General features: G+C 24.4%; 1 protein-coding gene across 1 annotated transcript; it reads left to right on the top strand.

Annotated features, from left to right (window-relative positions):
• The first annotated feature begins 9,063 nt into the window (after window positions 1-9,063).
• LOC145845962 (uncharacterized) lies at window positions 9,064-10,206 on the top strand. The gene is made up of 3 exons (XM_082952929.1): window positions 9,064-9,085; window positions 9,213-9,307; window positions 9,890-10,206. Exons 1-3 carry the CDS (start codon window positions 9,064-9,066, stop codon window positions 10,196-10,198), a joined length of 426 nt encoding a protein of 141 aa, XP_082809055.1. The 3' UTR covers window positions 10,199-10,206.
• Window positions 10,207-13,930: the final 3,724 nt, after the last annotated feature.

Here is a 13,930-nt window from a genome sequence, read left to right as displayed (position 1 = left end):
TATAGCATCTTTGTTTGAAAGGTCTTATTTAATAATAAAAGTAAAACTATTAAAATCGAATTTGGAAATTTATTAAACTGATTAAAAGCTGTTATTAGAAATGAAGTAAATGAAAATAGGAACTTTTGTATATTTTATAAAATTTTATAAAATTTCATTGAAATATAGTTTGTATGTGACAATTAATGGTATTTTTTACTTTCCAGCTTTTATTTTAAAAACATTTAAGTTGTAGTGAGAATACTTAAAATGATATTTTTCTTTAAGATTATAAAAAGTACCCTTTGGTTTTATTATATTTGTACTTTCTTTTAGTTTTAAAAGTAAAAATGTGCTACATGGAGAAGAAAATCTTTATCAGTAAACTATTAAAACAAAAAACTAAGATAGTTTAGTTTAAGTTATTTCCCAATAGTAAAACTTTATACTTCAAAAGTATAAACTATGCTTAAGTAAAGTAATATTTATATAAAAAGTAAGATAGTACTTGTAATAGAAATAAGGTGGTATTTATATTTAAAATTAAGTAGTAAAAAGTTATTTTAAATTAATAGAAAAGTTTTATTCATAGTAGTCTAAGTAGTGATAAATTTTAAATAATTGAAAAAAAAGATTATATTCAGGAGTAGAGGTGTGTCATAAAATTTAAATTATGATAAAATACTTTTTATTCAAACTCTTTCGAAACTAGTGATATAAACTAAGTATATTTTTAATGATTTATAAATATTGGTAGCAATGAAAGCAGTACAACTTTACTTGAGTATAAAAAGTAATTAAAGTTCTAATGTTTATCTGTATACTTAAAAACGCACTCAGTTAAATGCAGCATATTAACTTATAAATAAATTTAATGGCTGAAAATTCTGCTAAAACTAAAACTAATTTTTTATAAAAATAGTTCTTTTAGTTTAAATTTCAAAGCCAATCTAGAAAATGTTTATTGAATTATGTTATTTGAATTATGTTAGAAATTATGTTGTTGAATTTTCAAATATAGATTTTAATTTTGTTTTGATAATATCATTTATAACTTATTTCATAAACTTAAAAGTCAAAAAATTTATAAGGATTTTTTTCCATTAAAACAAAATAAAATTATAACTAACAAAGTAGTAGCAATGTATTTTTGATGTATGCACAAAATTTTTTTGAAATTTATTTGCATCATCTTAGGGATGAAATATTTTAGATATCTTTTATATTGAAACTATTTACAATTTTTTTCAATTTACATGTCATGTTAAAAAATAGTTATACACTTGGTTATTTAAGGTTGACAAACTAAATTTATTTTGCTGTATACGCCATACTTTTTATGTCTGTGAAACTAATAAGTTTCATTCAAAATCTTCAAATGAACTTATAAACATAAACCAGCAGTCAGTTTGCAAAATACGACAAGAACTTTTCATGATAAACATCTTTGTTAACAAAAATGAAGCTTTACATAAGTTTATTTATAAACATGTAATAAAACTATAAATGCGTTATGTATTTAAACTTTTTTTTTTTAATATTAAAATCTTTGAATTTATGTTTCCAAAAATGTATGAAAGTAATCTGTAAAAAAAAGTTTATTTTATAAATATAAAACAGCAAGTCTGAGAGCAAAATGCGAAAAGACCATGTTATTTTTTTACTTAGCGTTTGAAACTTTTAATATGCGGCGTTTTGCCGTCTAAATATTGGAAAAAGAAGATTTTTATCAAAGATGATATTGTATTTGATAATATGCGTTTGAATAGTTGTTAGCGTTTGTGGTTTTTCATTGCTACGTAAGCAGAGTTAATTGAGTTCTAATTTAAACAAATTCACCAAAACAAATATTTTAATATATTAGTGTTCATGTAAACTAATTTTAGTTATCGCTTTGATATAAAATAAATTTTTCTGTCACTTGTATCTTACAGTTTTTTTTTAACTCAAACATAATGATAGAAAAAAAAAATAGTTTTTTATGTATCAACATTACATTTAGTTTTAAGATTTAAAATTGGTTCTGAATCAGATTTTTTTTAACTTTAGCACAAAATCTTTTAACTAGATTACCTTATGTTTTTCGTTTCTAAACTAGGTTTTTAGGCAGCAAACTACATATTTGCAACATAAATGTATTTAACTTTTTTCATTTAACAGAACTAATTTGCTGGATTGCCTTTTTAACAAGGAACTTTGAGATTTTTTTTCTAAAGCAAGATTTGTAATGTTTTTTAGTTTTTAATTATAAAAAAACATTGGTCATTAGTGATTGATTTAATAAAATTTTTGCTTTTATTGGTTTAAAAGTTCACATTACTTCTGCTTATGAAAGTCTCGTTCGATTAAAAAAATATTTAAACAATATTATTAAGCTGTACATTTTAATATGAAAACGATGTTTGAAAACTTGGATGGTAAAGTTGCCTTCTACTAATGAAGCTTTTTTTCATCCCTAATAGCACGCTTAAATATTCTTTAATTTATACTAAATTTTTCAAAACTTGTGATCGTTTTAAAGTAAAACACCTTTTTTATTTAAAACATTAAATAAAAGTTAAGTGAACGGCTCGTTGCCGTGTAAAAATTACCGATAAGTGCTAGTAACAATGGTCAATTTTTCAACAATAAATTTGTTTTAAATATATATTTAAGTTGTTTGCTTGCGCTTGTGGGTCTTCTGATTACGTCACCAGCCGCTTCAATTGCGTTGTTTGTTAAAATTTGTTAAACCTCGTGTTGAGTTAATTTTGTCGCAAAATCATCATTTAACTATCCCTCGTGTGTATTATTATGTGCGCTTATAAATTCTGTAGAAGTTGTACTATGCGTTCAATATCTAATTTGTGTAAAAAGATAAGACAATTATATTGTATAATTGAAATACTTTTATCCTTTAGGAAAGTATTTTATCTAAATGTTGTAACTTAAATTCACTTATTTCAATACATTATAATTAAATAATTCTAAATCAAACCTTATAAGACTAAATACATATACTTTATAATTGAATTAATGAACAAGTTCAAAATAGTATTTATTGATAAAATCTTTTAGCTGTATAAACTTAATAGTTTTTTATATTTGTTTTGAAGCGTTTTTAACATTTTCTATCTAAATAAAATAAAAAATAATTTTTAAAGGTCTCAGTAATGTATGATATTGCTCAGTACAAAATATTGATTCCAATTGATTCAAACATAGTTTTATTATATCCTCAAACACTAAATCTAAATCCCATAATAAATAATAATCGAATAGTTTTAGCGACTACTGTTGTTCAACTTACTTTACTTAAATAAAACAAAAATTATTTAGACAATATATAAAATAATTATATAAAATTTATAACATTATAATCAGAAGTAATTTTTATATTAATCTTAATCTCTTTAAGTAATAAATGAAATAGATACATTTGCACTTAAGTCCGCTTGCTTATGATTACAACAGCGGTTTCTCGCGACTAAGCCTGCCTGATGAATCCTATAAAGGACGAAACCGGTTTCAGGTTGCCTCTTTTTTTGGTTAACTTCAATGTTTATTAAACTTATGTTTTAAAATATATTTTTTACTTATGGAACTAAAATACTTGTGACGTATTTAGAATAAGCGTCAAACATCCGCATAAAACTCAAAAATTTTAACAAAGTGATTTTAAGTTAATAACTGGCTTAAGCCTTAAGCACAACAAGATATTTAAATCGGTAAGAAGCCAATTATTTACTTTTATTTTAAAAACTAACCAAAGTATTTTCATAGTAGACCATAAATATACCCGCATTCATAATAAATGTTTAAACAATTTAATACAGTTTTTAAAATTTGTTTTGTTAAGTACAAGTATAAGTAGAAAGTTATAAATATAATTTATAATTTTGCTTGCTTAAAAATTTTTTAAACAAGTTAAAAAACGAAATTAAATATCACTGCAGTTTGGTGCAGTTTTAAAATCCAAGACGATCTGCAAGACTTTCTATCAAAACAAACAAGCTCTGAAAATTATTTTAATCTAAGTTCGAAAATGAACTGTCCGTTTGTGATTGTTTCAACACTGTGTCACAAGCGTACAATTTTCTTATAGTATTTACATTTGCATCGCAAAATAAAACTTATCGTAGATTGTGCGTATGTTCTGTGCAAATAACATGTAATAATGCATAAAAGTTACTTATTTTAATTTATTTATAAACAAATATAACATCCAAAAAAGTTTTTGTTATTCAATATGTTAACTGTTTAATGATGGTTTGTTTATAATAACTTTAAAGTAAAATTTTCAGATATATTTGTCGGAAATCTATTGATATTAACTTGTTAAACAAAAATTTACATGTAAAATGTTATTGGTAAAAAAACAAAAGCCGTATGGAAATATAATAAAATATGAGATAACAGACGACTATAAACCTCTTAAAACTTAATATTTATAATAAAATATAAAGAAAACATATCTAATTGAAGTGTTATTTGCTTATTGTATTTTTTTTCATACATTGTATTAACAAAATTTGCAGATACTAGTTTTGATTTATATTTACAATCTTATAAATTGTAATCAACAAGTAAACTACATTTTATTGAAAAATAAATTCAAACAAATGTATATAATTAGGTCTAAAAAACCAATTTTATTTCATTATTATCAACCTATTATATATATAAATATGTTTTTCTATAAAATATTTAATATTCATTATAATATTTCGGTTATTATTTTTATATTATATTTTGTGTACTTGATTATGGAGCATATCATAATTGTTAAACTTGAAGTCTAAATTAAACTTTATGTTTATTATGATTAGTATATTTTTATCAACAAAATGCGGTTAATGCAATTTAAATGAATCTCGTTTGTAATTTAATTTAAATTCCAGGTATATTTTGTGTACTCGATTATGGATCATATCATAATTCGTTAAACTTGAGGTCTAAATTAAACTTTATGTTTATCATGATTAGTATACTTTTATCAACAAAATGCAGTTAATGCAATTTTAATGAATCTCGTTTGTAATTTAATTTAAATTTCAGGTATATTTTGTGTACTCGATTATGGAGCATATCATAATTCGTTAAACTTGAGGTCTAAATTAAACTTTATGTTTATTATGATTAGTATACTTTTATCAACAAAATGCGGTTAATGCAATTTAAATGAATCTCGTTTGAAATTTAATTTAAATTTCAGGTATATTTTGTGTACTCGATTATGGAGCATATCATAATTCGTTAACTTGAGGTCTAAATTAAACTTTATGTTTATTATGATAAGTATACTTTTATCAACAAAATGCGGTTAATGCAATTTTAATGAATCTCGTTTGTAATTTAATTTAAATTTCAAGTATATTTTGTGTACTCGATTATGGAGCATATCATAATTCGTTAAACTTGAGGTCTAAATTAAATTTATGTTTATTATGATTAGTATACTTTTATCAACAAAATGCGGTCAATGCAATTTTAATGAACCTCGTTTGTAATTTAATTAAAATTTCAAGTATATTTTGTGTACTCGATTATGGAGCATATCATAATTCGTTAAACTTGAGGTCTAAATTAAACTTTATGTTTATTATGATTAGTATACTTTTATCAACAAAATGCGGTTAATGCAATTTTAATGAATCTCGTTTGTAATATTGTAATGTTTTTTTAATAAAAATATACTATTCATCACAAATATAACTTAAATTACAAACGAGATTCATTCAAACTGCTTAAAGCACGTTTTTTAATAAAAATATACTATTCGTCACAAATATAAAGTTTCATTTAGACCTTAAGTTAAACGAACTATGAGTTACCCCATAATCGAGTATCACAAAATATACATGAAATTTAAATTAAATTACAAACGAGATTCATTCAAACTGCTTAAAGCACGTTTTTTAATAAAAATATACTATTCATTACAAATATAAAGTTTTATAAAGACCTTAAGTTAAACGAACTATGAGTTACCCCATAATCGAGTATCACAAAATATACATGAAATTTAAATTAAATTACAAACGAGATTCATTCAAACTGCTTAAAGCACGTTTTTTAATAAAAATATACTATTCATTACATGTATAAAGTTTCATTTAGACCTTAAGTTAAACGAACTATGAGTTACCCCATAATCGAGTATCACAAAATATACTTGAAATTTAAATTAAATTACAAACGAAATTCATTCAAACTGCTTAAAGCACGTTTTTTTAATAAAAATATACTATTCATTACAAATATAAAGTTTTATAAAGACCTTAAGTTAAACGAACTATGAGTTACCCCATAATCGAGTATCACAAAATATACATGAAATTTAAATTAAATTACAAACGAGATTCATTCAAACTGCTTAAAGCACGTTTTTTAATAAAAATATACTATTCATTACATGTATAAAGTTTCATTTAGACCTTAAGTTAAACGAACTATGAGTTACCCCATAATCGAGTATCACAAAATATACATGAAATTTAAATTAAATTACAAACGAGATTCATTCAAACTGCTTAAAGCACGTTTTTTAATAAAAATATACTATTCATTACATGTATAAAGTTTCATTTAGACCTTAAGTTAAACGAACTATGAGTTACCCCATAATCGAGTATCACAAAATATACTTGAAATTTAAATTAAATTACAAACGAAATTCATTCAAACTGCTTAAAGCACGTTTTTTTAATAAAAATATACTATTCATTACAAATATAAAGTTTCATTTAGACCTCAAGTTAAACGAACAATGAGTTACCTCATAATCGAGTATCACAAAATATACTTGAAATTTAAATAAAATTACAAACGAAATTCATTCAAACTGCTTAAAGCACGTTTTTTAATAAAAATATACTATTCATTACAAATATAAAGTTTCATTTAGACCTTAAGTTAATCGAACTATGAGTTACCCCATAATCGAGTATCACAAACTATACTTGAAATTTAAATTAAATTACAAACGAGATTCATTCAAACTGCTTAAAGCACGTTTTTTTTAATAAAAGTATACTATTCATTATAAATATAAAGTTTAATTTAGACCTCAAGTTAAACGAACTATGAGTTACCACATAATCAAGTATCACAAACTATACTTGAAATTTAAATTAAATTACAACAAAAAAGTAAGTTGAAGTGTTAATTATAGAATAATACCAGAATGTCTACTACAAAATTGTATCATTTGTAGTACGCAAAACACAGGATACATACTATAAAACATAAAACTTTAATTTGAATTTAAATATTGTAATATTTAATATTGAGTCGAAAATAAACACCAAAATTAAATAGTTAAAAAAAGACCTTTCGTTACCATGATAATGCATACAATTTGTAGAACTTTATGTGGACTAAAACTAGAAACAATCACATAAACCAGCGCAACAATATGATAATTAATGATTAAGTATTATTAAGACTTGATTGTAATTTAAAATTAAAATTCTTTTATACGCAGCAGTAATTTATTTAAGAGCATATATTATTCATATATGTTTGTATCTGTTAGTTTAATTAAGACACACCTTATCCAACACTTTTTATGTACATAGAATTAGTCTTTTTTGAAACAAATTTAATAATTGATAATCCTAAAGACGATATCCATGTACAACTAAAGTGTAAGTAAAAATTACTAAGTTTTTTCTGTATGAGACTACAGGGTCATGACGTAATAATTGTAAATAGGTAAAAATAAAAAATATCACAAAATTACCTGAAAAATTGTGGACAAAAACGGTATTTTGTAAGTGTCTTATTTAAAAGATGTCCAAACTTTATTTATACAATTTAAGACGTAAATACTTACTTATGTAACTGAAAAATTTTAACTTAGTTTCTGTCTAAAAGGCATAAACCTTTTACATTCAGTGTTCCTTATATACTACTTAGATAAAGTATATGGTACTGTACCATTAAGAATGCAATGTACCAATATTGGTAAAGCATTTTGCACAACCATTGTTTTTTTTCTTTCAAGCCTAACGACGCTTAAATCTCAGTAAGTAATCTACTAGTGTAATTCAAACAAATGATGCAGGAACTGTAAATTGGGATTAATTAAATGAAAAAACAGTTAAGAGTCTCAAGTACACATAAATACTAAACTAAGAATTTGTTTGCTGTTATGAGACTTGGTAACTTGAATTGATATAACTTTTTGAAATGCAGTAGAATGATACTGATAAAGTAAATTACAACGTTAAACTGTTGAGTAATTTGAATTACTTAAAGGTATATACTATTAAACATTTCACTATAAATCGAACATATCTGTTAATAACACTAAAACTCAGTCTTTACTTAACTTTGAGCTATAAGTAGAACTAAATTACTTAAAAACATACAATACAAACAAAACAATGTTTAAATAATAACATAAATGAGAAAGAAGACTTTTATAGGTAAACTAACTAGTATGTGCAAAATACAATAGAATGATACTGTTAAATCAAATTACAGTAAGTGAAGTGTTATATATAGAATAATAAATTGTTCATAAATAAATAATACATGTTAAAATCCAGTTTATAATGCTTGTTGATTTGTGTAGAACTTATTTATAAAACAACACATCAAACTAGTATTTAAAAGAACCCTTAGTTACAATAAATATATGAGTAGACATTTATTAGGACACTAAAATTTAGCTATATAAAGGACAAACTATATTAACACGTATCAAAATACTAATGAAATTGTTAGTCAAAGTAATTTGTTTTATAAACTTTTAAAGAACTAATTACATCAATATACTTTATAAGAAAGTAATTTTTGTCTAAAGACCATACCAACTGTAGTCATTGAAATTTATGCAAATTTTTATGCTATAAAATTGAATGATAATGAACAAGTATAACTTTTTTTCGGAAGATTTTTCTATTTATTTTAAACTTGCCAATGCTTAAAAATAAACATTTCCATCGTTTCCGGCGGAAAAATTCATGCTAAAAAACCCAAAAAAAATTATCAAAACGATGAAAAATAAGCAAAATGGATCTTTAAAACTTCAAAGCTTTGATTTTACACTACATGGTTGTTTCAAATACCTTTCAAACTTGTATCTGTTTACATGATATGAGTTTTAAACAATTAGCAGGTATTAGTACTCCAACTATGTTCAAAACAAATATCTCTGCTATATTTTAAATTTCAGCTTTAAATTTTTGTTTCAGTTAAAGGTTTATATCTGTAACTATTCATTAACTGCTTTAATAAGTTAAAAGACAAAAAGGATACGGAGGTAAGACTTACGGTGGATACCAAAGAGGATACCAACCATCAGGAAGAACCACCACTGGATACCACCCATACGTTACTGGTAATATAATTAACCAATTTTCGCTTTATTAAAACAGATGGTTACAAGTAGTTAATATAGGAATCAGTTTAAAATAAATTAAGTATTGATATATTTAACAATTTAATTTTTTAAGTTACTGGTAATACTTGTTTGCTACGAATAGAAATTCAAAAAAATTGACAAAGTTTACTCAAGCGTGAAATCAAGTTAACTTATACACATTACAAGTCTTTTTTACGTTATAATATAATTATCATTACACTATAATACTTGTAAAAATTAATACTTTATTTAAATGTTTGATTAAAATATATTTAACACAGGAATCAATTAAAAACAAATTGAATGTTCATAAGTTTAATAATATAATTTATTGCATAATTAACAGTTACTCAGTCTCATTGCAAGAACCGTTTTCGAACATCAGCAGTTTGAAAATCCGTTTTGTGATGAAATTGAGAAACTGTTTATTTTGTAACAAATTAAATTTAAAGTTGCTTTATCTACTCAAGCGTGAAATTGTTAATTTAATACAAAAAAGACATTTACACGCTCCGGTGCATAACAACTATCAAAACTTTGACAACCCACCTGTGACAGGTCCAAAGACCACCGGCTACACTCCATACGTCGGAGGTCAAAAATCAACCGGCTACCACCCATACGTCGGAGGTCAAAAATCAACCGGCTACCACCCATACGTCGGAGGACAAAAGACCTACGGAGGCAACACCGGTTACAACAGAGGCTACGGGCAAAAGGGAGGCTACACCAGAGGTTACTCACCAAAGACCTACGGTGGCAACACTTACGGAGGTAAAACTTACGGGGGAAACACCTACGGCAGACGTTACTAGAGCGTTGAAAATTTGCAGTGTATTAACGTGTTTGTTTTCGAATAAACTTTAAAGACGAAATGTTGTTTTGTTTGTGTATAAAGATGCAATTTTTGACTTATTTGAACAAAAATATCGGTCTTATTTAAAACTAAGTTACAAGCAAATGAATCTGTTTAGTCTAAATCAAACATTTCACAAAGTGAGCAAGGGTGTTTAGGCTTTTAAAGGCGACCTTGGCTATTAAGGGGATGTTAATTAGAATAACATAAAAATATACTGTGGTAGGTAACTAGTTAAGGAGTAATATTTTAAAAGTGTGGGCGATTGTTTTTAAGTTATACTAAAAGGCGTATATGAAAATTAGTTTTGGAAACCCAAATCTAAATCAATGCTGATAGACTTTAGATATATATGTACTTTTTAGAATTAGATTTGTATAAGTGAATCAATTTTCACTGACTCGCCTTTTTAATATTTTATTAAAAAAATTAGGACAATGCTTCATGTAGCTTGTTGCTTCAAATACTAGTTCTTTGAATATACATACAAAACAATACACATAAAAGTACAGTACATAAATAAACAAATCACACATAAAAAAACACTTCGAAGTAATCATAAACTTTCTCCGAAGCGTATATAACAAAAATAACTTCGCTCCAAATTAACAAATAAAAGCTAAAAAACCTCAAACAATTATATATACATCTATATATATTATTTGGCAGGTTAATTAACAATGTAAATCTTTTACCTAGTTATCACGCAAATATTATAATTTAACACAAAAGCCAAAGTTGTAAATTAGCTACAGTAAAGTAAAAACAATAAACTTTAATAAAAGCTTCACTGCACAACAAAATACATTTTACAACTTTTTAACTTAAGAACACTATAGAATGATCGTTTTTGAAATTTATTAAATGTTGGATATATCAAAAATTAATCGTTTCTTCTTTTGATTACATACTGTTTAACATTTACATTTTTTGCTATTGTCATTATAATATATATTTGGCTTATTTTTTTTATATTTAACACACTCAAAGTTATTGAAACAAAGTTTAGTTCACAGTTTTTTTGGTACTTAACATGATATAATCAAAGTTGTTCTAACTAGAAGAACTTCGGTAAGGTTTACTAGATTAAAACGTTTTTGATTTTAAGAAAACAAATAAAGAATATTTCATAAAATTAAATATTAATTTAGATTTTTCTAAAGTACTTTGAAATATTAAACTGTAAACTTAGTTGAGAACAATATGTAGTGACCACATAAACGAAAACATTTATTTTGTTTAATTTTCAAAAACGTTTCTGATACCTAAGTTTTATATATTAAAACTGCTTTTAACCTGCTATGACATTGTTTTCGAATAAAAAATATAATGAAAACAAACAGTAACATTCAAAAACTAACTAAATAACGAATTTATGGCTATTCCAACAGGATTTTTTTTTATAAAACTAAGTAAAAAAGGCATAGTACATTTAACTATTAGATTATTATTTTTTACATAATCAAAACGTTTATATTATCGTTTTAAAAGAGTTTATTTGTTTCGTATAAATCTAGTGGTAGACTTATTCTAAGAAATTTTTTTTTGTGAGAAAACTGTACGTAAACACTTAAGTTTAGTAAAAGAACCTTTCAAACAAACAATTTTGAGAAATAAGTTAATTTAACAAAATAAACCAATTACTAAGAGACTTGAGACATCTCATTTTGAATAATTATTTGTATTTAAAATTTGTTTTTAGTATAAATATAAAAACGATCTTTTTGTAAAAAAAATTGAAAAATAACATAATTCATTGTCTTTACCTAAATAAAAAACAATCAATGTTTTTCATAAAAATCTTAATAAATTTTCACTGCAACTCATCAGAAACTTACTGCAGACATTTGAAGTAAAACAACAGCGTTTGAAGTAAAACCAATAAACTTTAGAAAATTACTTAAGTAATTAGATTGCTGTAAAAAACCAATCAACAAAAATCAATTAATGTAAAATAGTAATTAACGCAAAAAAAAAAACCTTTTAAATTACAAAACAAAACAAAATGTTTATCACAAACAAAGACACTTTAAAGTAAATAAGGTAACCTTATAGCCTAACTCTTTCTGCTTACACAGTTCTGGTGTATTTAAAAATGTTAACAATGCTTTTAGTCTGACCGAATCAATGGAATTTGTACAGTTGTAAATAACCTTAAATATTTATAAATCATAGCTCTTTGCACAATTAATGTTGTTAATTAGGTGTTCTGTTATCGACGTATTTTTCGTCGCATTTATAACAGCTTTCGTCTTGTTATTAGTATTTTCTTTTACAGAGTTTAATAAAGATTTTGGTATATGTTCATTTACTCTCGTTTTTAGATGCCTTGATGTTTGTCGAATATAGCTTTTTTTGCAAAAGCAATTAAATGTGTAAATAATACAACTTTTATCAAGGTGGGATATTCGGTCTTTCGGTTTCAATCTGAGAACTGGTTTAAAAACAAATATTACTCTATGCTTAACTTGGTTTTAAGTCGACTGTGTTAGTTCTTGCACTTTCTTTTCAAATTAGTATGAAACGTTACCCAAACATAGTAATATAAGAACTGCAGAAAGTTTCTCCGGTCCATAAACTTTTGGTTTCTTACAGTTGTCAAGACTTACAGTTAACATTTATATACTTTAAGTTTAACTATAAGGTTTCCTTATTTGTTTAAAAGTGTCTTTGGTTTATTTGTTTAAAAGTATTTCTGGTTATTTTATTTACTTAAAAGTGTCTTTGTTTGTGTTAAACACTTTGTTTTATTTTGTAATTAAAAAGGTTTTTTTTTGCGTTAATTCCTATTTTACATTAATTAATTTTTGTTCATTGGTTTTTTACAGCAATCTAATTACTTAAGTAGTATTCTAAAGTTTATTGGTTTTACTTAAAAAACTATTGTTTTGCTTCAAATGTCTGCAGTAAGTTTCTGATGAGTTGCAATGAAAGTATATTAAAACTTTTATGGAAAACATTGATGGTTATTTATATAGGTTAAAAAAATGAAATATGTTATTTTTCATTTTTTTAAAAAAAGGATCGTTTTTATATTTATATTAAAAACAAATTTAAAATACAAATAGTTATTCAAAATGAGATGTCGCAAGTCTCTTAGTAATTAACATTTTTATGAAAAACTTTGATTGTTATTTATATTGGTAAAAACTAAAAACTACAGTCGACTTATGTTTCTAATGTTAAAAAATAATTTATTGTTTTAAAACTTACATAATGTTCTAATAAAAAGGCTGTTTTGTAAAATAGTTTATTTTTTAAGAAAAAGTCACATAAAAAACACATATAAAACTCGAATAAAGGTATGAAACTAGAATTATAAATTAAATATGTTTTAGCAGCATAATTTAATGCAGATGAATATTACACAAACTAAATAGAAATAAAATGACAATAACGTTACTAATTTTGCATAAGCAGATAAGCATAAAACCAACAACATGCAATTGAAAGTTGAGTTTATTTATTTAACTTATCACCACTTAGCATTTAACACAACAACAGCCACAATCGAACGCTTCCTGCATAGAAGTTTTTGTATACTGAATTAGGTTTTTAACTATGAGTAACAATAAAAATTGTTGGTTCAAGTTTAAGTATTACATATTAAAAAGTATAACTTAATAAAAGTTAAAGATAACTTAAGTTGTTCATAAGTAAACAAAATCTGTAAAACTTTTATTATTATAGGTTAACAAAGATATAGGTAACAAAAGAGCACAATCCGTTTCTGACAAAAATAC

This window comes from Thalia democratica, unplaced genomic scaffold, assembly GCF_965202585.1.
Source record: "Thalia democratica unplaced genomic scaffold, ktThaDemo2.hap1.1 HAP1_SCAFFOLD_222, whole genome shotgun sequence".
Taxonomy (NCBI): Eukaryota; Metazoa; Chordata; class Thaliacea; order Salpida; family Salpidae; genus Thalia; species Thalia democratica.
Note: the sequence above shows the minus strand (reverse complement) of the source record. Positions and strands in the feature narration are given on the sequence as shown.